This window comes from Macrosteles quadrilineatus, unplaced genomic scaffold, assembly GCF_028750875.1.
Source record: "Macrosteles quadrilineatus isolate MER2022 unplaced genomic scaffold, UCM_ALF_1.0 Scaffold_1__1_contigs__length_201487025, whole genome shotgun sequence".
Taxonomy (NCBI): Eukaryota; Metazoa; Arthropoda; class Insecta; order Hemiptera; family Cicadellidae; genus Macrosteles; species Macrosteles quadrilineatus.
Window position 1 is genome coordinate 133728863 of NW_026542594.1, and position 27915 is coordinate 133756777.

At 35.4% G+C, this 27915-nt stretch overlaps 1 protein-coding gene across 1 annotated transcript in view; it reads left to right on the forward strand.

Moving 5' to 3' along the window:
* The first annotated feature begins 3838 nt into the window (after positions 1-3838).
* LOC128985328 (tryptophan--tRNA ligase, cytoplasmic) overlaps positions 3839-27915 on the forward strand; it is a 28092-nt gene continuing 4015 nt past the window's right edge. Inside the window, exons 1-6 of the mRNA XM_054404744.1 lie at positions 3839-4212; positions 7503-7731; positions 8444-8626; positions 15019-15229; positions 15798-15971; positions 27381-27521. Coding sequence (XP_054260719.1) covers positions 4068-4212; positions 7503-7731; positions 8444-8626; positions 15019-15229; positions 15798-15971; positions 27381-27521 — 1083 coding nt within the window. The 5' untranslated portion in view covers positions 3839-4067. The remainder of the gene's footprint in view (positions 4213-7502; positions 7732-8443; positions 8627-15018; positions 15230-15797; positions 15972-27380; positions 27522-27915) is intronic.

Below are 27915 nucleotides of genomic sequence, written 5' to 3' on the forward strand. Positions count from 1 at the left end.
TCTAGGGACCTCAAAACGAAAAAAAAAATCGGTCCCGCGTCCAGGTCTTACCATGAGTACTACGGTAATAGCTTATTCCCTATATAGGAAATTCGCTAAAAGAAGGCACGAGGCTATGATGATACATTCAACCAAATGCATTCAATTAAGTATTTGCTTATCGTTACTTGGTTCTTTCTTCGTCCAAGTTTTTCACATGTATAGTTTACTCTTATTATTGTTACATTTAAAATTCCTTTCCTTCCATTACTATTATATATAGGCTATCTAGTCATAATGAGCAATTTACAACTCAATATAACTGTAAAATTGGTGTAAATCCGTTGGCAAATAAATAAATGAACAAATAAATAAATAAATGATGACGTGTATTAAACGCCTTCAATATGAGAGACGCAATAACTGATCTTTTGGATATTCCGATGTGACACATGCATTTTGGATCTTCCGATCCAACTAAGATCGGAAGATCCAAAAGTGAAACGGACAGTTTATTTTATAAGTTTACTTCACAATGTAAAATTGGCTGGTCATGACTGTGCTTTTATCTACCGATCTTTTGGATCTTCCGATCTACAATTTAAACGTTGGATTTCCGTTTTGGATTTACCAATTGGGTATATAACTATATTTGATCTTTCCGATTTTGGATCTTCCGATCGGGTATATATATATAACTAAACTAAACTATTGAATTTTCTGATCGGCAATATATAAACTTTAGATCCTCCAATTTTCGATATTGAGAAATATTTCTTGAACAACGTGACAAAGTTTGCTCACATGGCTGAAATACACCCTGTAAAATAGCATATAACTATATTCATGCTTTAGTCACAACAAACATTTTCATATTTTAAAATAGTATTTAAGTGTCTGTGTTGCTCGGTGTGTAAACAGTTACCAAATTTCTTAACCAATGTATAATACAAAACTTATTTGGTCCTGAACCAAAACTATATAGCTTCATCTAATAATATACAAAAACAGTTCCTTACTAACTAACAAAAGGGTATGTGGTATGTTTGATCTATGCTTTTCCGGTAAACAAAATAAATTGTAAGAGAAGTCGTAATTTGAAATCGCTCAATAGTGGTGTAAAATGTTTTACAGCTTATAAGAAAAATCTCTTGTAAGGATTCAATTATATGGGCACGGCTAAATTAAACTCCAGGGCACGGCCTGTTAGAATTGGCAACGTCGCAAGTAGTGTTGTTTAGCACCCGACGTCTCATATAAGATAACATGGCAGACAGGTGACAACAGCAACAGCTCATTAATTCGTGTTTTATTAACTTAAAATTATAAACAAAATTATTAATAAAATACCCCCGCCGCAGCAAACCTGCAGACTAAGCGAATTTTCATTAACCTGATTGGATTTACACTAAAATGCCTCCATAAAAATAGCACATTTATTTCCTATTTAAATAGAATTAGTTTAACGAGTACTTAGGTTTGCTGCAACAGGAAGGGTAAAACAGATTTTTTTATAAAATGATAATAGTTTAGTAAGAAATAAAAGTATTTTCCAAAATCGATCAAAATATGTTCATAAACAAGCAAACTACAACAGTTGACTTAGGCCTATTCTCCATAAGAATAACATGGGAATTTTAAAATTACAATTTTTTAGAATTTTCTCCGTAGCAATTAGGCGCATAACAACGCTTCAATATACTAAATTATTTGTTTTTTTAAGCTCTACAAAATAGTTTAAAAAGAAATTGTGTGTTTTTAGGGTCAAAAATGGGAAAAACCTATTTTTACCTCATAAAACACCCCCATAAACCCCCGTTCCCATAGTCCGATCATGCTGGTTCGCGAACTCATTCAAGTTTATCCCGCCTTACACCTTCAAACTAAATTTTATCAAAATCGGACAAAAAATACTCAAGTTATCATGCGGATGGACACACATATATATATCCCTAGATATATAAAAATTTGAACGAATGGTGTTTTTAGCCTCTGGGGACATCAAAATGAAAAAGTAAATCGGTCCCGGGCTTAGGTCTTACCATGAGACCTACGGTAATAGCTACTTCCCTATAGGGAAATTCGCTAAAATTGAAAATAAAACATATATTGAATTGAAAACGAAATAGTTATTTGTGCAACTAGTGAGCAAAGGCAGCAATTGAACTTTGCACTCGAGCTGCACATTATATTTTTCCTACAGTTACCATAAAACAAATAAATTGGTAAATAAACGTGACATATTTTTACACAGAAGTGAACTTTTAAAATGACATTTAATGATACAACAATAAAACAGCTGACCAGCTAATTTACAGCCAGTGCTGCCAACGTATTTCGCGCGCATACGACCTTGTCTGCATGTTACGTGCTCACTATTTCGTGGCTTCACGTTGCAAATCTGGAGCGAGTGAGACAAAGTAATTAGAGTGAGACAATGTTAACATTGTCTCACTGATGAGCGAATTGACCACTTTGCTTTCTTAAATCAGTGAGAGAACATGTACATTGTTGGACTATGAAAATGTTTACCCCGCTTTAAATGTACAGATATTGTAAAATTTTTATTTTCAATCCATATTGTTTTGGTTTTCAATTCTGAATATTTTATTTTCAATATTTTAATAAATTTATGTTCATAAATTTCAATTTAAATCAATAAAGTGCGAATTTATGAAGCTGACGTCACTTGCCTGCCATGTTATCTTATGGGACGTCTGACACTAAACAGCCCTATACTTGCAAAGTTGCCAATTCTACCAGGCCGCGGCCTGTAGCCGTGGTAACAACACTAGCCAAGTTGCCACTTCGAAGCAGGCTGCGGAGAGTTAAAGGTTTCCGTAACATGGGGCAATCTAATAATAAACGCAACAGATGACTTTAAAAAATTCAAGAGTTCCAATACTAAATTAATAAAGTCAATTAACATAAAATTTAAATATTTATCCTAAAACAATTTTCCAAGAAATATTTACGAGTAAATGTAATTTTGTTGTACTTATTTTACTTGTGTTTTAACTTCAAAATGCATTTTTAAGTACTTGCATTTTACTTGTAATAAATTAATAAATTATTTAAGATGGGGACGCCACTATGTGCGTATTTCCAAATATGAGTAAAGGATGAGTGTAGGATGAGTGGCGTGATCTTGTAGTCTTGCTAGTGACTAAGGCCGACTTATTTCTCAGACACAGCTATTAATTAATAGCCCAAAAAATAATGGCAACCAAGGGACCCACAGTTTATAGTGGAATTCGAACCACATTCTTGCCTTGGTATTAACGATTTGGTTAATTTATCAAGATAGTACAGCGGATAGTCGTAGTACTCACTAGTGCGGGCGTTAATCTTCACCAGGGAGTATCACATCCACAGTGCATCTATATAAATATCCACAATTTGTGTGACCTCCTAGTAGCTGGATTACAGGATTACGCCACCGTTTGTGTATTACTTGTATCATAAATAAAACATACTCCTTGTACCTTACTTTTCATTCCATATTTTTGTTGTTGTGTGCATGTGTCCTTTGCATATTTTTTACATATAAATATTGTAATTTCCGTGTGATTCATCCTCGATTTCATGCAGAAAAGGGAATAAGTGGATATGTAAATATAATTATACCGTATAAATAAAATTGAAAATCACAGACAACTGAGCAAATCAGAGTTTCATGAAACCGCAGTACGAGTGGTTTAGCCTGCCTTTAGTAAAGAATGACAACGTCGCAGACGACACGGACTTTGGATGGATTGGACTGACGGAACGGACCAATCAACGGAATCCAACCAATCCCAATTGCCAATTCCCAACCCAATGAGGCCGGCTTGGATTGGAATTTGGTGGTACAGGAAAGCCGCCCACGTCTGTCGAAGTTTGAAGTTAGGTTAGGTTTGTGTTATGCACGAAGTTGCAATTACAAAATAATCTACTAATCTACTAGGCCCTACTCCAAAAGTTTGGTTGTATTGCTGGATGTTATTTTTCAGTAGTTAGATTTATTAGTGTGAAACTGCCAAGTGTACTATTAATTAACTTAAGATCATTATAAACACTTAACTTAGTTAGCCTATCCAAAAAGCAGCATGTCACTAGGCCTAGAGAATAATCTAGAGAATGCAACAAACAGATTATCATTAACTGATTGCCAAGAAGAGGAGAGTGATATTGTTGATCCATGGAATGTGCAGAGTAGAAGCCAAACTGGGGTTGACTACGACAAACTTGTTGGTACGGTAAATCAATTTCACAATTATTTTAAGTAGGCTAGGCCTAGTCTAATTTTTAAAATAAATATTTACAACAACACAAATTAGGGTAGACCAAAAAGGACAATAGGGTAGGCAAACTTGAATCTTATGCCTACAATGGGAAAATAGACCTAGGCCTAAAACATGTCAAACAAAACTGACCATGTTGACTACAGAGGTTATGTTCACTCTACCATTTGATCTCTGAGGGAAGCTTGTTAAACAACTTCCAAGAAAAAGCAGGGAAACGGCGCTAAGTAGGTGTTCCTGTGAGCTGGAATCTTAGAATACCATATCAATTTTGCTTCTCCTGCGTGTAACTTTGGGCCTAGTAATGAAAATGTCCTCTGGTCTTTAGTACCGGTAGCTCAATATTCAATCTGACACGTATAAAGGAGGAGAATAAATGGCTACTGACCGATACCATTACACTTTCAGCCTTCTAAATATTTTTTTACAATCTACCACAGAAGCACTGGACATTATGGCTCTCGAAGCAGATTTTTGTAGCCTTAGTACGGTACTTCAACACATCCTGAAGCTTGGCCTCAGTTATGTATGCCATAGATTAAATTACCATGGAACAGTCAGGATTGATGGTTATTAGGAAGGCTCACTTATGCTTACTCTTCAGTAGGCCTATACGCAGCATGTATACCATTCAAGGTATCTTTTTACATAAGTTAGGCCTATTTAATTTATTTGAGGTTGCTAACTTAATTTTCTCTCTATGGTGAAGCCCAAAAGTTTAACTTAACTTGTTGGGTTTGGTGGTCTTGTAATGTAGCAAATTCTTGACTTAAACTGCAAAATATCTGTCGTGTTTTATTTGTATGATCCATAAAAGCTAGCACTGGAGTGTTTTATATTAGCAGTAGGCCTACCTACATTACATTGACAACTGTGTTAGGTCACAGAAAACATAGGTACTAACTTAGCCTACTATAACCCAGAGTCAAACGCATGGTAAAAAGCGTTACGGTAAGTATTTTGAGAGAGCTTTGCCTGTTAATTCGTAGGCAGCGCCACCATAAGTCATAAGTATTTATTTGCCTTTAAATACAATAAGTACAATAGGTTCTTCATTTAAATAAAACATGCAAAATCAAATCCATCAACAAATGCAAAATAAGTAAGCTCTAGTCAAAAAGCAAAACAAAAATACATGCACAAACCATGCAGGTGTACCTGAAAATGACTCACATGGTTACCACTAGATTGCTTTTGTCACAGTTGAAAAATTCGGAGATATGGTAGAAAGGATTTTGAGTGAGCCAATTTTTTACAAAAGTAGAGAATTTTTTTTATGTCAATTTCTTGTAGGCTACATTGAGGCAATTTGTTGAAAAGTTTAATGCCTGAAACAGGAAAAAACACATTGATTTGTGAAGCCTAGGTACAAAGATATCAAACTTATTCCTAGTACCTATCATAACTATGTACATAACTATTTGCAATAAGAGAATCTTGTCTGGGTTTTATTGACACGAGACACTGAAAAATATATTAATTTACAATTGTTAAAATTTAATTTTCAACAAACAAAGGTCTGCAATGGTCAAGGTACCCAGCATTTGAAATTACTCTAACAGCTCTCTTTTGAATTAATAGAATTCTCTGAGTACCAGTGGCATGGCCCCATAGCCTGGCTCCTGGAAGAAAGCATGGTAGGTAGGCCTGCCTAACTGATGGCCTTGGAAGCTCAGACATTAGCTTTCTAAGCAGGAACAACACTCTGCTAAGTCTCTTACACAGGACATCTATGTGGTCTTCCTGAGCTGAGTGCATAGCAATGCTGGTGGCGCTGCCTACGAATTGACAGGCAAAGCTCTCTCAAAGTACTTAACGCTTTTCACCATGCGGTTGGCATTCTGGGTTATAGTAGTATGTTTTCTGTGGTTAGCCCTTCTATTTGAGATGTAGTAGGCCTATTCGTAAATGAAAAAAGTTTTAGGGTGAAGTGCAGTAAGTGGAACCAAGTTTTAGCATAGTTCAACTTTGACTTTACATTGCTCAGGTAATATTATACTTGTAATTTTGCCTTGGAGCTTTTCCAGATGCCATTTGTCACTGGGCTATCAATAATTATTGATGCTATCTTAGAAAAAGCTTGACTTTGTATATAGGCTGGGCTAGTAACAAGACCAGGGGTTGGATTGTTCCCTTGAAAAAATGATCACTGGGGTAGAAAATAAGATACTTGGATACTTGGAGAATTCCCACTGGTATCGCATCAGCGACGTGGTCGTCAGGTTTTTATACATTTCTTGATATTAATTTATATAAATGGATTCATTTCCTCTTCAGGGATGTACATGGCCTGGACATATATTTCATGAACACTGTAGTAGGTCGCTTGACTTAAAAATGTTTTTAGCAGGTTCTTGAATTTGTTGATAGAGGGCTCTTGCGTGATGTACTGAGGAAATTTATTGTAAATTTTTATACTATTGAAGTAAGGGCTCTTGCTTGCAAGGGTGGAATTTACTTGAGGTACATGTGGATTTGTTGCTCTTCTTGTATTGTAATTGTGGACCATGCTGTTAGTTACAAAAATATTGGGATTCTTCTTAACAAGCAATGCAAATTCCAATACAAGAGGGATGGAAGTGTGAGAATGTTCAGTTCTTGGAACAAAGGTATACAGTGTGTCCGTCTATGGACTCCACATATTCTTCTAATTGCACGCTTTTGAAGGATGAAGATGCGTTTTGCCTCACTACAACCACCCCAAAATACCAAACCATATGAGATTATGCTATGAAAGCAGCCATAGTAAACCTTACGGAGAATCTCGTTGTCAACCAGCTTTTGTAGTCTAAACAGCAGGTAGGTGACAGATGACAGTCTGGGCGCTATTGCATCGACATGTGTTCCCCAATTAAGGTTCTCTGTAATGTGTAGGCCCAAGTATTTGGTTTCACTACAGGTTTCAAGTGGCACCCCGTCCAAGGTCAATATCGGAGGTGGTTCAAGCTTCTTCCTGTTATAAAATTCCATTAATTTGGTTTTACTAGAATTTAGGACCAGATGATTTTTGCTACACCAAGTTGACATTTCAAGCAAGCCAGTTTGGGCGTTTTCAATCGTGATGTTTCGATTTGGGCTTGGGACTAGGTGACAGGTGTCATCGGCAAAAAGCCATAAATTTCCAAAGGATATGGAGCCAGGCAAGTCATTCACTGTAAGATAATAAACTAAATACAAAAATAACCTTTTGCAGCTTTTAATTTATTAAATATTAATACAAATTAACATCCAATGTTTCAGAAAGGTTCGGGAGCTCAAAAATTGATGAAGAACTCCTCACTCGCTGGAAAAAAGTAACAGGGAAAGATGTCCATCCATTATTGAGACGGGGAATCTTTTTCTCACATAGAGACATGCACACCATTCTAAACTTGAAAGAACAAGGAAAGCCGTTTTACTTGTACACAGGAAGAGGTCCATCATCTGATGCTATGCATTTGGGCCATCTGATACCATTTATTGTTTCCAAGTAAGCCTAGTTCATGTGTGGATTTGGTTGATAATAACTTAACTCATGCCAACATGGATAAAAGTATCAGCATGATAGGCCTTCCTATATATTAAAACTCATTCTTATAACATTTTGGTACAAAATGTTTACATTTCTGTGGTACATATTCCTGGTACAATATTTCAGGTATGATCCATCATGTAAATAAAATGTTTTTTGTGGTATACAGTAGGCCTACTGTATTGTTTAAATATTTAAATATTGATTTTTAAGTGTTATCACCTTCTTCAATAGGTAACGCATTTTTCATTTCATTTCATAAGCAAATTTTCTTTTTTATATGACTTTCCAAAACTGTATGAAAGGTACCGGTAGTTAGTTTCTTCACCACTGTACAGTAAAACCCCATTCGTCTGCCATTAGTTTATTTATTTCTATATGCTATGTACTAAAGTTGGTATCAATTAGCTAAAGTCAGGCGTTTAACACATTTTTTTTTTAAATCCTAAGAGAATCAAAATAAACTTTTTTAGCTAGTGCTCAGTAATCTGACATTTTTGGTAATGGGGCACTGTTGAAGTTGTCAATCACAGAAGCACCTAAAAATCTGTGTTTGAGCAGCGACGTTTCAAAATCACTGGAAGGTCACTGGAAAATTGTATAGTATAGTTTCAATTACATCTTTATTAGGCCTACTGTATGTAGTTACTAATTATGTGACTGTTTATAGATGGCTACAGGATACTTTTGACGTTCCACTTGTGATTCAGTTGACTGATGATGAGAAGTTTTTGTGGAAGGATCTCAAAGTAGAGCAAGTCATTAAACTTGCTAGAGAGAATGCCAAGGACATAATTGCTTGTGGTTTTGATCCAGAAAATACTTTCATATTCTCAGATTTCACTTTTATCGGGTAAGTTTAATCACGTTGAGTGAGGAAGATTTTTAGAGCTTGTGGTTTCAATTATAATTATTGAACCTTGCTCCCTCAAAGTTAATGGCTCGACTGTATAATGTTCGAACTGGTAAAAATGAAATCTTTCAGGAAAAGAATAGTTATTTGTGCAACTAGTGAGCAAGGGGAGCAATTGACTCACTCGAGAGAAAGGCGAGTGAGGAATGGTTTCCCAAGTGAGGCAATTGCACTTTGCACTCGAGTTGCACATTATATTTTTCCTACAGTTACAATAAAACAAATTGGTAAAGAAACGTGACATATTTTACCATAAAACAAATAAATTGGTAAAGAAACGTGACATATTTTTACACAGAAGTGAACTTTTAATATTACATTTAATGATACAACAGTACAACAGCTGACCAGCTGATTTACAACCAGTGCTGCCAACGTATTTCGCGTGCATACGACCTTTTCTGCATGTTACTCGCTCACTATTTCGTGCCTTCACGTTGCAAATCTGGAGTGAGTGACACAAAGTAATTTAGAGTGAGACAATGTTAACATTGTCATGTTAACATTGATGAGCGAATTGGCCACTTTGCTTTCTCAAATCAGTGAGAGAACATGTACATTGTTAGGTAACTGTAGGAAAATGTTATTTATTTCCTTGCAGAAGCAACCTTCCTGTGGCATCGACCAAATCTTTAGTGATGCCAACATTAGTCTTAAAAAAAATTTACCACACAATCTAGAATGAATGTAATAACGTTATACCTATTCTACAAATCTTGATATCGAAAAAAATATCAGATAGAACAAAGAAAGTTGTATGGTGGAGCCATTAAATAATATTTTTTTTCTTATAACAAGTAGCACAATATACAGTACTAGGTGAAACCCGTCGAAATCAACGGTTATTTTCAAGGATTACGCTAATTCATCTAACTGCGATAAATTGAGTGAAATTGTACATATTTTGAGCATTTAGCATTGTTTAAAGATTAATAAGTGTAAAAACAATAATGATAGTTACCAAATATGGTTGATCATTCAATGAATAAAATATCTCCCATACACTACTCGGAGTTATTAGTATTTTATCTGGTATCTCATCGTTTGGATTAAACTTTAAATAGTATTAGAATCGTATTGGTGGATCTTTTGTAGTTAAACACTTCCGTGATTTCATCAGTGTAATGCAGATTAATCTATGATTTTATTTGAAAAAAATATCTGTTTGTTGGGAAGACACGTTCTAACTTCAAAGGGATGTATATCCATTACAGTGTAAGTTTGATTTTTCCTTCGTCACGTCGCGTCAGTTCATATCGTACTTCTGTGCTAATGAATAACCCTCTATCATAGTTTTGAGAAATTTGTTGTGGGGTTACTGTTAAAGCTGGAATTCCTTGACATGGGGGATGTCAGTTAGTTGTCTCAGCCATATCAATTACATAAAGTTGTCAATATAATCTCTCTACGGAATGTGAGGTGTAGTGGAATATACTTGAAGTGAAGTTGGCTTTCATTCTTAAACTGTTAGGGGCCTCCTCATTTATATGCGGCTTCATTGACAACAAATAATGCAAAATGACATAGCAATGGGACATTTCCAAAAAGCAAAAATACTGTAAATTTGCTGTTACGTAAATATTGACGTACATGCATTGTTAATCAACGTATCTTATAAAGGATGATGTGATCTAGTTTAAAAGGAATATGACCTTTCTGTCATGACAGTAGCTGCTTAAATATTATTTACTCATTGGGCCATATTTACAGCCAAAATGTTGTGTTATTTTCAATAACATATGGGTAAGTTACATAGATTTTTTTGCTGCTGATCAGTGCACTTTAAGAATATATATTTTGGAGATAAATTAAATGGTTTTTGTTGCAGAGTAGCGCTAGTAAACATGCACAACCCTTTTCGTTAGTCTAATAACATTCAAAGGCTCTCTAAGAATTCAAGTTCTTATTTGTATTGGTACATATCTATATTATGTTTTCACTAAGCTGAATGAATACATCGAAGTAACCTCTCTGAAAGGTCTGCAGAATATTGCAGTTTTCCAGCTTAATGACTTTATTTATCATGCAACTATTTCTACATAAATATTGTAAAATGTTTTATCCAGTTGCTGTAAACTACTATTAATTTAACAAAATATGGACACGGCTCAAATAGGCACCGTGCCCTTCTGCACTTGTAGGCTATTATTTTGTATTGTATTACACAATTTAATATTTTTCCAATGATTGAAAACATGTATGACAATAATCTCATGAGCCATGAATCTATGATGATTTGTCTAGAACAATATGATAAAAATAAAGACAAAAATGGGGAAAAGGGCAGTCACCAACCCGTAAAATAGATATAAGGTCAATAAGAAATAATTTTAAGAGTTACTGTGATAAAAGGATTTTCCACTGATTTCGTCATGGTATATATTGCAAAACATAACATGATACAGAAAAAAATTAATTTTAAAATCAGAAAATAACATTGCAAATGCTTCTTTTGGACAATTCAGTAACTCCCAATTAATGTGTCTTGTTTAAAATACAATTTACAAATTAACAGCTGTTTCATTAAAAAGTATTATCCACATAGCCAAAATGTAAACAAATCTGTAGAGGGATCTTTAAAGGCTTCTGGGGCAGAGCCCTAAGGGAATTTACTTCGTTTTTCTTTTGATAACCCATCTACAGACCAAGACCTTTCTTTTGACACCCCTACCAAGTTTCTACGACAACCGTTCTCTCAAATTAGTGGAGACAAAGTTTCCAATTAAATTTTTAGATTCCCCCATGTTAATCTTATGGGAGAAAATCCAACTTTGATGGAAGATCCTGCCCAAACTAATAAAGATATCAAAAAACGAAAAACACTTTGCAAAACTACAGATCAGGGCAATTCTTTTGACATTTTAATCATCAAAATCGGTCCAAAAATGAGGGAGGAGTTCAGTTCACAAAAATCGGCTTAGCGTATTATACCAGAACGTATGATAAGATAATGAAGTGACACGGTACATGAAAGTCAGTATGCATTTAAAAGAAAAAGAGGGACAAATGAGGTCTTGCTGGAATATTCAGACTATGTAAACAATCAATTGGGCCAGGAAAAGCATTGATTTTAGTAAAGCTCTTGGATAGGTACCCTGGAACACCATAAAATTGCAGTGTCTTTAGAAAAATCAGGAATAAGAGGTCCATGTAAAGACTGGTTTATAAACTATTTAAAAAACAGAAAAATTAAAGTAAGATTAAACAATAAATGTAGTGAAGGAAAATAATTAGAATACAGTGTACCGCAGGGAAGTATATTAGGGCCTTTGATGTACGGTACCTAATTTATGTAAATGAGCTACCAAATGCTATACAGTTCTGTAGAACCTTTATGCACGCAGAAACGTGGCAAAAACCAAGATTGAACAGGGTGTCTAGTAATCGGGAAAGTCGGGAATTAGTATTGAATTTCAAAATGGTCTTGAAAAGTCGGGATTTAGTCTTAAATTTGATTTCAAAGTCGGGAATTTTCACGATTTTGCCGCGATAGTGGACGACGACGATGACGTTTCCAAAACCACGAGAGACGACGATGCCGTTTCTGTGACAGCGGGAGACGACGACGACGTTACCGTGACCGCGGGAGACGACGATAATGTTTCCATGACCAAGAGAGACGACGATGACGTCTACACGGCCGCGGGAAATGTTCATGATTTTGCCGTGATCGCGGACGACGACGATAACGTTTCCGTGTCTGCGGGAGATGACGGCGATGTCTAAACAGCCGCGGGAAATGTTCATGATTTTGCCGCAATCGCGGACGACAACGATGAAGTTTCCGTGACCGCGGGAGATGACGATGACGTTTCCGTGACCGCGGGAGACGACTTATACACATAAGATTCTAAGATTCTAAACTAGCTTTTGGCATAAAATAATTTGCTTAACATAACAGCTGTAAACATTCAGCTTTCGTGTCACAAATTCAGCATTTGGATAAAAATGTAAAGACATACTTATGGTTGACTTATTTATACTATGTGTAATGCTAATCATTGATACGTTCAATTCTTCTGTAAGAGAATGACAGATTAATTAAATATACATAGTAAAATACTAGGATGTTCAAATTATTTTTTATAACAATCTTTGTAATCTTCGATTTGTTTTAGAGCAATATAATTTGTTTTAACTAACAGCTGGTTAAATATAAACTATGGAACTATGAGGTTATTTTATTTACTCTTATTTTGTCATTGATTATAGGAAATAAGTAAGATTAGTACAGATAATTAGACCACAGTTTAAAATAGTTTAGACCAAAATTAATTAAACCACAGTACAAATCGAGGCTCTGTACACGAGTCTTAATAAAAAAGAATAAATGCAAATTATTTTACTGCTCCACTTTTCAAGGAAAGATTAGAAAAATAACAATGTTTACCGTACATGTTTTAATTCTTCATGGTAGCTTTTTGTTTACAAATTGATGTCATAAGAAGAAGATCAAGAATAATCAGGAATCACGATTTTAAATTACCACTACAACCTCAGCCGGGTTTTATACAAAGATAAACAGATGGATAACATAGATTGAACACAACGTCAACATTGACCTAGGACACTGCAATTAGACAAACCATCCTTTTATGAAATCGTGTTCAGTTGTGGTTACGTTTGGGGGTGCCTATATCAGCGCCCCCAAACGTGAAAATATCACTTTTATTTCAACTGTGAATATATTGTAGTTTAAATTAACTAATATGGGAAATTACGATGTACATTTATTCAATGAGGGTGGGTAATTATCAAGGATAGAACTGATAACGGTATGGATCATGGTATGGATAATAAACATTGACAATTACGTCATTAGCTTTACTAGCGTGATAACTTTTTATATTCCTGCTAGATGTGACCAGTTCTTTTTTTCAAATGAATGTTATTTGAACCAGACAGCTGTTTCAAAACAAACTGTTAATTGTTTTTACTTTTCTTTGTTAACATTATTTATTTAGCAACTAATGCAGTGAAATTTATATAAAAAGAATAGGTGTGACGATTAGTTTTGATGTTAGGACACCAAAGTTAAATTATGTGTACTGTGAATTTTATTGGATATTATCGTTTTATTTTAGGTCGTTTCTATTCAGACCTACTGGAAATTGTGTATAGTAGTTGTATTGTGGTGATAATAATTATGGAAGAGGCAGGTATGCTATGGAATGTGGTATCGTTGACTAGGTCTATACACTTCTCAATTGACTATTAACTCTCTCTACTGTAGGCTACTTATAATCAGTGTGCGACTGTGCGAATCGGCTGGAAATCTCACTTCAACGCTTTTCACATCGTAAAAATTGCAGAATTGCTATTTTATTGTGAAATTATCGGATTTAAAATGAATATTGTATTGGCCTATGATGGAATAAAAACATATTTGGTCACACAATATTTGATTTTTCACATTAAAAATGGAAGAAACTTTGTCTTTATATGTGTAAACTAGCTGATCTGAATTGTACACAGTTTTAACTGACTACTGAATTCCCGTACGTAGGACGGGCTAACACCTCGTTTAAATAACATTAATTTTAGTGAGTAGTTAAAGGTTTGCTGCTAAGGGGAAGATGTTGAGATGTGTTTTTTTAATTGAAATATTGATAGCTTAGTATGAAATAAACCAAATTGCCAAATTTGATTAAAATATATCCATAAACAAGCAAACTAGAACAGTTTATTTATTCTCCATAAAAATAACATGGGAATTTTAAATTAAAAATTTTTTTAAATTTTCTCCGTAGTCAATGAACATTCAAAAACACTTCAATATACTAAATTATTTGTTTTTTTAAGCTCTTCAAAATGGTCTAGAGAGAAATTTAGAAATTTAAAGTTTTTAGGGTCAAAAATGAGAAAAACCCATTTTTACCCCATAAAACCCCCCATAAACCCCTGATCCCATGGTCTGATTATGCTGGTTCGCGAACTCGTTCGAATAAATGTAGGTTTACACGTTTGTACCAAATTTCATCAAAATCTGATCAATTTTGCTCGAGTTATCGCGCTAACGGACACATATATAAATATATATATGAATTTGAACGGATGGTGTTTTTGGCCTCTGGGGACCTCAAAACGAAAAAGTAAATCGGTCCCGGGTCTAGGTCTTACCATGAGACCTACGGTAATAGCTTATTCCCTATATGGGAAATTCGCTAAAACGACACAAAAAATGAGCTTCAAATTTTACAATGGGATGAGAAGTCTACTTGTATTGGTTAGTCTATGGTTACACCTACCGCTTATTTATGATAGGGTTGTTGACAAGCTAAAATGGATGAAAGTATCTGTGTGATTGATGGTACCATTTATTTATTTTTCAGACAATGTCCGCAGTTTTACCAAAACATTGTCCGGATACAAAAGTCTGTGACATTCAACCAAGTCAAGGGTATATTTGGTTTTGGGGACAGCGATGTGATTGGCAAGATCAGTTTCCCAGCTATTCAGGCAGCACCTTGTCTATCCACTTCATTTCCTTTCATATTTGGTGATAAGAAAATTCACTGCCTCATTCCATGTGCAATCGATCAGGTAAGGCGTTGGCAAAAGTAATTTAATAGGCTATTCCAGTCATTAATAATGTATAATGTCAAATCTAAGTTACAATTTAATCTACTGATCACTTTAGTCATGTAGTGTGGGTCAAGCATGGCACTGCCAGAGGGGTTTCTAAATATCTGAAAAAAGTAAAAATATACAGTAACCAATTTATTCAGTACCTACATAATATATTTTAAAAATTATCCTCAAATGCCCTATGAGCATCATACCATCCGATATTACTCAGCCTTAAGGACAGGCAAAAACCATAAAAAAATTAATGTTAGTTTGAAACTAAAGTCTGAACTAAATTACGTAAACATAAGTCAGCTGACATCTTTTGAATTAAATATATTTGTTGTTTGTAATACTTCCTTCTATTACAGAGGGAGCCCATATAGGCAATCTTCTGCAAATATTTATTAATTTCAATGTAATTAGATTTTTCCCACTCCCCACCAGTTTTATTTATCATAGGATAGTTTTGGAAAATTTGTAATGTTTTGTATGAAGCTTTGTCTTGAACTTTCAATTTTTTTGTAATTTTTCTGTTTTCTAGGACCCTTATTTCCGAATGACCAGAGATGTAGCACCTAGACTCGGATTTTCCAAACCAGCTCTGCTTCATTCTGTGTTTTTCCCAGCTCTTCAAGGTGCTCAAACAAAAATGTCTGCAAGTGATGCCAACACAGCTATCTTCCTTACAGACACTCCCAAACAAATAAAAAATAAGGTGAGACCAAGATTATGCATAATCTTATAATACAGTGCTCGATTTGTAAAAAATGAGGTGCCGGAACTATAACCTATTTAATGTGATTAGTACGGTACCTATTAAGGCCTATATAAAATTTTATGCCAATATTTTTATCTTTCAAAAAGAGCGGTACTGGAACTCCGTTCCGCCGAGTTCCCCCGCAAATCGAGCTCTGCTTATATATTAACAAACTTTAGCAAAACTTATGACAGCTAGCCTGACCATACTACTGGACCAAATTACACTCGGGTTGTACCAAAAGAAAGGTCATCGGTCCTATATGTGCAGGTTTTATTTGTATTTTGAGAATATTTATGTTAATTTGGTCAAAATTGGATCAATTCGACTTTTCTTATGGACATTTAACATGGGGCTAATTCTATAAAATTAAAATTATTAGACATGCATGTTTATTGAAAAAATTTTTCTCAGATCCTGTGCATTGCAGGGAAAATCTACCCATGGTGTTAGAAAGATATTTGCCTGTAGATGTGTGGAATCCCTTAACAAATTAAAATAGGCTAAAAAAAACACACATAATGAATAACAAATAAAAAATAAAAAATAAATAACATGGGCCTTTTGGGTTGCTGTTTGGCATGTTGGTGACGAAATAACAAAAACAAAAAATAAACAGAAAATCAAAACAAATGGAAGGAATTTCCATGACCGTGAAAGCAGACGATGACGTTTCCGTGACCGTGGGAGACGATGATGACGTTTCCATGACCGCGGGAGACGACCATGATGTTTTCGTGACCGTGGGAGGCGACGATGATGTTTCCGTGACCGCGGGAGACGAGGATGACGTTTCCGTGACCGCGGGAGACGACGATGACGTTTCCGTGACCGCGGGAGACGACGATGACGTTTCCATTACCGCGGGTGACGACGATGACGTTTTCGTGACCGCGGGAGACAATGACGTTACCATGACCGCGGCTGCTGTCGATGACGCTTCCGTGACCACGGGAGACGACGATGACGTTTCCGTGACCGCAGGAGACGACGATGACGTTTCCGTGACCGCGGGAGACGACGATGACGTTTCCGTGACCGCGGGAGACGACGATGACGTTTCCATTACCGCGGGTGACGACGATGACGTTTTCGTGACCGCGGGAGATGACGATGACGTTTCCATGACCGTGGGAGCAGACGATGACGTTTCCATGACCGCGGGAGACGATGATGACGTTTCCATGACCGCGGGAGACAACCATGACGTTTTCGTGACCGTGGGAGGCGACGATGATGTTTCCGTGACCGCGGGAGACGACGATGACGTTTCCATTACCGCGGGTGACGACGATGACGTTTTCGTGACCGCAGGAGACAATGACGTTTCCATGACCGCGGCTGCTGTCGATGACGCTACCATGACCACGGGAGACGACGATGACGTTTCCGTGACCGCGGGAGACGACAATGACGTTTCCATTACCGCGGGAGACGACAATGACGTTTCCATTACCGCGGGTGACGACGATGACGTTTTCGTGACCGCGGGAGACGACGATGTGTTTCCATGACCGCGGGAGCAGACGATGACGTTTCCGTGACCGCGGGAGACGACGATGACGTTTCCATAACCGTGGGTGACGACCATGACGTTTCCGTGACCGCGGGAGACGACGATGACGTTTCCGTGACCGCGGGAGACGACGATGAGGTTTCCGTGACCGTGGGAGACGACAATGACGTTTCCATCACCGCGGGAGATGACGATGTCGGTTCCGTGACCGCGGGAGACGACGATGACGTTTCCGTGACCGTGGGTGACGACGATGACGTTTCCGTGATCGCGGGAGACGACGATGACGTTTCCGTGACCGCGGGAGACGACGATGAGGTTTCCGTGACCGTGGGAGACGACGATGACGTTTCCATGACCGCGGGAGACGACGATGTCGGTTCCGTGACCGCGGGAGACGACGATGTCGGTTCCGTGACCGCGGGAGACGACGATGTCGGTTCCGTGACCGCGGGAGACGTCGATAACATTTCCATGACCGCGGGTGATGACGATGACGTTTCCGTGACTGCGGGAGACGACAATGACGTTTCCGTGACCGCGGGAGACGACGATGACGTTTCCGTGACCGCGGGAGACGACGATGACGTTTCCGTTACCGCGGGAGATGACTATGACGTTTCTGTGACCGTGGTAGACGACGATGACGTTTCCATGACCGTGATATAACCTCACGATATATCTTTGAGACTGGCAAGCTGTATTAGCGCTAAAACAGCATTGCGGGAGTTAGCGCGCCAAAAACGTTGGAAATTTTATTATGAAAAGTAAGAACTGAACTACCGGGATTTTTTTTACTCATGAATTACTCATGAATTTTTTCTGTTTGCCCAGGTGGACACCCTGGTTGGAGTTGTACTGCTTGCTAGTTTTCAAATGTACATTCTGATAAATGTAATAGGTTTAAAAACTAAACTCACAGTGTACTATGCATGTTCTTTTCTGTCTTGCAATACGGGATTGAATTATGGGGGGCAACATCTCATTCTAAAGCAGTTTTTTTTTTTTAAATTCAGAAGAAATTTATAAGGGTTTTAAATATCATTCATGCCTAAATGAACATCATGCAAAGCTTTATTTGCTAAATATGAGATATTAACTTAACTTTGCCTTCACTTTATATAGGCTATTCAAAATTATGGTGGATTTAAAAATTAATTATCAAATGAAATGCACAATAAACAATATAGTCATCCGTATCCTACAAAGTCAAAAAACTTTCAATACTCAAGACATCGCTTATGTTTAGTTATATGAAAAATTTCCTTATCATATGGGTTTAAGGCTTTACAACAGTCTACCCACTAACTTCAAAAAAGTTGACAGTGTTTCTAAATTTAAAAATTATTTAAACAATACCGTATAAAGAAAAAATATTATTTTAGTTTAACTGAATATAGTTTTTAGTTCAGTTTTGTATTGTATTGTTAAAGATCTGATAATGTTCCCTGGTTCGCCTGCTGCTCAGGATTTCTGAAATGTTTTCTGACGATAAAATAGTGTTTCATTTAATTTCATTGTCATTGTGAATTTTTGGCTTTTACGGACTTCGAGATCGACTCTTTCTACAAGTTTGGCAGTCACTTAATGCTGGGTTCCCACTTTGCTCTTCATTGTAAACGTTAGATCGACCATTTTAAAATTTTATGACCCATTGACGCATTCCACTTTCTGTGATAATGTTGTACCCATACACTTCACAAAGCTGTAGATAGATTTCTATTGGTTTACAGATTTTCAGTCAGAACCATATTACTTCACCCACCTCACAGTTCCCGGCATTTTTCAATTAACACAGACATTTTAAACTGTCACAGTAACTCAATGGAGTACAGTACGAACTTCTCACTAGCTCGAACAACCTGACAACCTGTTGAGCTGTTTAACAAACTGACACCAAGATGGTCAGAAAAAAAGGTGAAAAAGTGAGGTTAACATGATACAGCACTGACTGTTTGTGATCCTAAAAATTGTTATTTTTCTAAGTTTTAAAGAGGTTTTATTTTAAAATTTGTGTTGTATAATCAAGTCTTACTAATTTATTGCAAATTGAATGGATAGACTGCATTTTTTAGTGAAAAGTTTTCTTTAGAAGCATGCAAATAACACCACATAACCTACAATGAAATTTAGGTAAATAATCTACATGTATGATATAACAGCTATAAACAAAAAGTGCACTTAACTGTCTCCAGTGAATATTAAGTGAACCACTGTAACTGAGATTATCAACTTACTAAAAGATAGGCAGAGAAATCAACATAAACTGCAAGGTCATTGTGCCTAGGCCAACAGTGAAACAGAACTAAAAGGTCTTATCTCTTATCAGTGGGCATATTTTGTCAATTAGCAGGCAATATTCCTGAGTCTGTGTAAACCTATTGACCTCTATTATTTATTTAACAGAATTTTAAGGAAAGGAACAATTTACAATAATTTACTTTGGTAAAATAAAAATATAACCCTATCACCCTACAACTATTTTAAGTGCGCTTCGTTTTTGTAAATTGATTATGTCTCTTTTATGTTATAATATTTGATTTTCTAGAGAACTAAATATATGGTTAAAATATATGGATATTTGGTTTGCTTATTGTAAAACTGAATTGAACCATATAACTTATAATATTTTGGGGTACTGGTATATTTAACAATGCACGGACAATAGTTATTATAATGGAGCACAAATTCCATAAAGGTGATAAAGTATTTGCTAAGGTCAGATGACATTCACCCTGGCCTGCTCTGATAAAAAACATAGATACCAGCAATAAGTTACCTAAATATGAGGTGTACTTTTATGGAACCAAAGAAACAGCTACAGTCAAAGAAATTGACATTTGTTTATTTATAGAAAATAAATCACGCTTTGGTAAGAGAAAAAATAAAGATTACATACAAGCTCTAAAAGAAATTGAAACTAGTTTCAATAAATCACAAAATCAAAATAATTCTTACACCACTCTAGAAAAAAGCAATATTGAATTTGACACCACAGCACTTTCACTCTCAACAATGCCAGCAACGAGCAGTCCGATAATTTGCTCAAATCTACAGTCCCCAATAATCGTGGCTGATATGACCACAGATAAACACAAAATTGACATCAATGAGACTCAAGAAAAAATAGGCACTGGAAATGTTGTGAGCTTATTGGGACCTAACTGGATAGTTGACGATGTAATTAGACAGTATTATGAACTGTTAAGTAACAGTATAATAAAAAGCAATGAAGTAATGTGCTTAAACCCTGTTATCTGCCAGGCCGTAAAAATGTTGGAAGATTATCAATTTGTTTTGGAACCACTGAATATCAAGCAAGCCAAATATATTTTTATTCCTGTTAATGATAGTACAGATGTAATGGACATAACAAACAATGAAACAACAGAACCATTGAAATGTGGATCACATTGGAGCCTCTTAGTTTTTGATAAAAATAATGCCAAGTTTTTTCACTATGACTCTATGAAGAATTATAATCTGAAATCTGCACAGACTCTTGCAAATAAGTTCTACAATTTTTTGTATCACACTCCAGGAGAGAAAGCTGATCTATTAGTAGTAAAGCAGTCACCCCAACAACAAAATAGCTACGACTGCGGTGTTTTCATTCTTGCGATTACTGACCTTGTCATTGGTCATCTACTTTATGGTGGCAATACAACAGTCAATCTAACCAACCTCAAATTTCCTACACATTTTACGGCAGTGGAACTAGTTACAAAAAGATCTCAAATTGCTTATCTTTTGGCAAACAGAAATAGTGTTTCAGAACAGCTGGTGAAATCTTTATTGACACAACATAAGGTTTCACTGAGTACACAAGCAAGCAACTGCCAAATCCCGAAAAATAACTGGGTATTAGTAAATAAAGGTCCTAAAGCCACTAAACTAAAGCAAAATGAAACCGTTAAGTGTTCCAACAGGTTCAGCGTTCTGAAAACTGTGGGTGAGGATAAATCGGAACTGCCATTGAGATCAGAAGCACTGCCCACGTCTCTCTCAAAAAAATCATTTGTTCCTCATAAGAAAAAGCATAGAGTACTGCTGTTGACTGATAGTCATGGACGCAAGTGCGGAGAGTTACTTCAAGACCAGCTGGGTAGTGCTTATGGTGTTACATCTATAGTAAAGCCTAGCGCACCACTGAGAGAAATCACCTCAGATGCTGAGAAACTGTCAAAAGACTTCAGTACCAAAGATTATGTGGTGGTTGTCGGTGGTAAAAATGACATTACAGATAAGAACAACCAATCTGTGAATTTGGACTTAACTTTTATCAATGAGGTCTCTAAGAAAACAAATATCTTAGTTCCAGGCATACCGAAAAGATTTGACAGGCCAGCACTGAACGGGACCATAATTGGAATCAATAAAAGTGTTAATAAACACATCCAACAGCTCACAACAACTAATGACAACATAATACCTGTTAACAATTTTAAATTGAATATTAAGGATCACACTAGGCATGGATTGCACTTTAATAGATCTGGGAAAGTCAAACTCTGCAAGGCAATCTCAGCAGCAATTTTAAATAATTCCAATCAGAGGCGAAGAAGAGCAAAGATGGACGAAAACAAAAAAGAGAAAATTATAAATAAGGTGGAAAATTTGCTCTCTGATCATATCCAGAACTCTAGTGAACAAAATAGTACCATTTTGCACCCTACACATTTCTCTACACAGGCACCAACACAACAGCAAGATGAATATGCAAAAGAAAAAAAAGAATTGTTTTGAAAGAGACCACCTGACTGCCAACCTACCACTTGAAGGAATTCATGTTATTGAAGCTGACATGAGGGATTTTTTCTATAAATTTAAAGACAATTCTCTCGTGGCATTTAGTCATTGCATTTCAGCAGATCTAAATTGCAACAAACAAATGAGTGCAGGTGTAGCGCAAGCCTTTAAAGAACAATTTGGGAAACCTTTAGCTTCCGACCGCCTGAGTAACCATTTGACATGCCAGAAAATCAGTGGAGGGACTACAGTATATGGGTTGGTAACCAAGTCTGTTTACAACGGCAAACCAAACTTAAAAGACTATGATTTAGCATTCAATGACTTATGTGAAGATTTCAGGACAAAAGGACTAAAATACCTATTTTGCTCCCCAATGGGATGTGTACGTGATGAGGTACCAGTACAACACTTCGCAGCTAAGCTGGAAGAATTTCAGCAGATCACAGGAGTAGTCATTCAAATAGTCACATGCGATGAACGTTCCAGCAGAAAACTGCGAGGAGGCCTGTCCCACCCAGACTTCATACATCACCTGCGAGACATCTTCTCAAACATTGCCAAGAGTAACCTGCCGTGTAATAATGTGTGTGGTGATAAAATCATGGTCAGTCCAGTGTCATGTGCGCAGGAGGGGGAAGCTTTGAAAGAAATGTCTGTAAATAGCTCTAACTTAGAAAAAAACCATAATAATAGTTTGAATAAGGGTATTTTTGATAACAACAGCAATAGTAATAGTCAGTCGGAAAAACCTCACCAGACCCAATCATGTAATTTAAACTCACAACTGACCAATGTCATCAATCTGACCTGAGCTCAAAAATTCATAATAGGTCTAAAAATTAAAATTCATCTGAAAAAAATTCTAAATTCTCAAATCTTTTACAAATCTTTCACCAAAATATTCAACATTTGGATTCCCGAAAGGAATCTTTAGAGATCGTTCTAGAAGAAATTAAACCTAATATAATAGTATTAACTGAACATAATATGACAAAATGTGAAATGGAGAGATTTAATTTAAACAAATTTTCAGTAACTTCAGAATACAGTCGAACAACCACATCTGGGGGAGGAGTGGTGATATTGTCAGAGGTGGGTTTGAAAGCTAAATCATTGAACTTACAAAAAATAGATGATTTGACAGAGGATAAACTTTTTGAATGTTGTATAGCAAAATATAAGGTGAACAATTTTAAATTTGTACTTGTAGGAATTTATAGAAAACCTCAAATGCAAAATGTTGAATTTCTATCTAGATTAGATAGGCTATTAGAAATTTTACTTGATTTGAAGGATGAAACCAACTTTATAGTAGCTGGAGATTTTAATTTTGATGTTTTGAGTTCAAAAGCAGAGGTTAAAGATTTTAAAAATATTCTTTATGCGAATGGCTTTCATTATTTGGTTGATTTTCCTACTAGAATAACTCCCAATTCAGCAACTGCGATAGATAATTTTATTACTAACTTAGATAAATCTCAAACAAATGTAACAGGAATAATAACTGCTCTTTCCGATCATGATGGCCAGGTTTTAGAAGTAAATGTGCCCGTAGACCATAAGTTAAAAATTAATTTTAAGTATATTGAGAGGAGAGATTTCTCAGAAAGGAATATGAATGTTTTTAACACGTTGTTGCATAATGAAAACTGGTTACCTTTGTATATCGCTAATGTAGAAGATAAGTTTACAGTGTTTGACAACATATTTCAATATAATTTTAATTTAGTTTTCCCTAAAAAGCGTGTAAAAAGGTTTTCAAACAACAAAAATGACTGGATGGATTCAAATCTGATACATGAAAAAAATGAAATAGCGGAATTAAAAAAACAAGCCAGATGTACAGGTGATAATGAGCTTCTACATATTTGTAAGCAGAGAAGCAAAGATTATAAAAATAAGTTAATAAGACAGAAGAAAAGCTTTTATGATGGAAAAATTAAAAACTCTGACAATATTTCTAAGAAAACTTGGGAAATAATAAATAAGGAAACAGGAATAAATGCAAATAAGTCTAATAGTTCAATCACTGTTTTGAAATGATCCCTTAACCATCTCAAACACTTTAAATAATCATTTTATTGGAGCCATTGAAACATTGATACAAAAAACAGCATTAAATTCACACTCAGCTACAGGAACTAACCTACCCAAAAATGCAATAACAAAGGCATTTCGTTGTAGCCCAGTAAATGAAAATGAAATAAGTAAAATAATTTTAGCTTTTAAAATAAACTATCTTGTGGTCATGACGAGGTTCCACTAAAATTAATTAAATATGTCAGAAAATCTATTTTAAAACCTATTGTACACATAATTAACTGCTCTTTAATAACTGGAGTTTTTCCTGACAGTTTAAAAATTGCTAAAGTTATTCCAATTTTCAAGACAGGGGAAAAAACTGAGGTAAAAAATTATCGACCTGTGTCCTTGTTGACTTCCATATCTAAAATATATGAAAGAGTAATGTACAACCGTGTTGTGGATCATTTAGTAAATAACGATTTCTTTGATGATGAGCAACATGGTTTTCGAAAAGGCAAGTCCATAACTACTGCTTTAATGGATTTTACAGACACTATAATTGACGCAGTTGATAAAGGAAACAAAGTAGTTGGTATTTTTATGGACCTTACAAAAGCTTTCGACAGTATATCACACAAAATACTTTTAAATAAATTGCAAAATCTGGGTATAACAAATCGTTATATAGATTGGTTTGAATCATATCTCTCTAATAGAAGACAGTATGTTGAGATTGTGTCTGAAACAACTGGTAAAATCTTAAAACATAACTCAAAAATGATAAACATCAAACATGGAGTTCCACAAGGCTCTATTCTTGGGCCTTTGTTATTCTTGTGCTATGTGCAAGGAATGCCCTCTATATTAAAAAGCTTTAATGGTAGCAATAGCAAGTTAGTTCTGTATGCTGACGATTCAAATTTAATAACATCATCTAAATCTTATAATGATCTTGAAATTGTGTGTAATGAACAATTAAAATGTTTTCAATCCTATTTTTCAGAAAACAGTTTATTTTTTAATCATGGAAAAACAAATAAAATGTTCTTCTCAACAGTGCAAAATAAAGACAATCCGGAATTGTCCATATCAATAGAGCAAAGTCAAGTAGAGACAATAAAATTCACAAAATTCTTAGGTTTAATTGTGGATAACCATTTGAATTGGGATCTTCATGTTCTTCATTTAGTAAAAAAGATTTCTTCAGGATTATACGCCTTAAAAAGAATGTTATTTTTATGTAATCTAGAAACACTAAAATGTATTTATTTTGCTCATATACACTCACATCTGTCATATGCTCTAGCAATCTATGGGGGCACTAGTGCACAAAACCTAGATAAAATACTAAAACTTCAAAAAAAGGCTTTGCGAATAATGTTAAACCTGGAACCTAAAACATCTGTAAGAAACTACTTTTCACAATTAGATATACTAACTGTCTATGACCAGTATATTTTAGAATGCATTATCTCTGCCAAAAATAACATTCATAAGTATGTGTTTCGCAAAGATATACACGTATATAACACAAGAAACAGAGATCAAATAGATATACCCCGGCATAACCTCACTTTTTTCTCAAAGAAAGCAACACAAATCGGATGTAAATTTCTTAATAAATTACCATCAAATCTGAAAACTAATATACACACAAAGGGATTTAGGAAATTAGTAGGAAAATATCTCCAAGATAAAACTTGTTATTCTATAGATTTCTTTTTATAGCTCTATTAATCCATCCTATAATCAAGCTTATTTGCTACCAGCAAACTAGAGCTGGTTGTAGGTATATATTTACAAAAACGATTTCAATGATAAAGAAGAAAAAAATACAAATTGCAAGATCAAGTGACTGGTGAGCGTATTTAATAAATTTGTCTTTAGCCTTTTGTTATGTAGGACTAACTAACCAAAAGAGTAAAAAATGTTTTAACTACATTCATAAATACACAGCATTAATAAAGGATTGTATTGCATAGATTTAGCAATGTATGTAAATAAAATAATGTTAAAATAAGAAACATAATGTACTTGTTAGTTCTTATTTCTGTGACTCTATTCATGTATGTATGTACAGTTTGAATAAAGATGATTTGATTTGATTTGATTTGTCTCGTTGGTTCCGCCCCTTGCAGACACAGACGAAAACCTAATCTACTTTCTGGATAGCTCTCATAAAAGCTGCAAGAACACAATCATAATAGAAACATTATCGATTCACTTATTAAACAGCTGCTTATTTGCATAAGCAAAAATTTAAAACAAGCTGGGAGTCATTTTGAGGCATTATCTTTAGGCCTACATTGAATAGTAGTTACTTTTTCTAACTTAGTTTGTTAATTAATGTTGCATCATCACAAAATATATATGATAGTGGTTTAAATACCTTATTCTTGCAATCCAATTGTTGTCTTCACAACTAGTTTCAACCTGCTAGGAGGTCATCATCAGGTGTGTACAAGGATGATATTACTTCATTTGAAGGTCGTCAGTAACAGTTTTTTACATTCACACAAACACACGACGAATAAACACATAGTGCGCACACATATACGGCCGATAAAAACATCGAACTCGACAAGCGGACCCGTGTTGAGAATGCGGAAGTTGCGTCGAGATTACTTTTTATCGGCCGTATATGTGTGCGCACTATGTGTTTATTCGTCGTGTGTTTGTGTGAATGTAAAAAACTGTTACTGACGACCTTCATATGAAGTAATATCATCCTTGTACACACCTGATGATGACCTCCTAGCAGGTTGAAACTAGTTGTGAAGACAACAATCGGATTGCAAGAATAAGGTATTTAAACCACTATCATGTTATTATTCGCAATCCGGATTCTACTCACACCACAACAAAATATATAGTTCATCACACGGGCAACGAGAATCTTTTCAGCCCTCGCTCATTTTACATTGAACTCAGATAAAAAAAATCACTCACACCCTAGTGATGAATATTATTTTTTTCAAACAAAATAAAAATAAGAAAAAACATGTCCCTGTAAGCATTGGAAACAGCATAAACTATAGTGATTTACTCATCAGAAGCTTGTGTAATCCTGATAGGTGAACAAGCATGCATTCTCTGGAGGCCAGGCCACAGTGGAGGAACACAGGGAGAAAGGAGGTGACTGTAATGTTGACATCTCCTACCAATACCTCAAGTTCTTCTTAGAAGATGATGAAAAACTCAAACAGATCAAGCAGGTAATTAGCATAGGTTGTAGTTTAATTTTATCCATTACTATAATTGTACACTGTGCTTGTTATATATTAACTGTCAATCTGTATATCTATATATCTGAAATATCTATATATCTGAAATATCTATATATCCCTTTTTAAACCCTTTTTAATTGTTGAGGGAATTGTTTGACATTTTTGACATTTAAACGTTGTAGCATCAAAATTAAATAATTTGTTCGGAAAAGAACCAGTTATAATTTTAACAACAGTAGAACCCCGGTTAACCGAATTTGGGTTAACTGAAACCCGGGTTAACCAAAACGGTTCCATAAAATAATACAGGGCTAAAATATAAGTAATACCAACGCTTTAGTAACTTCAGTTGTTTAGTTTAAAGTATTTTATAACCCATTGT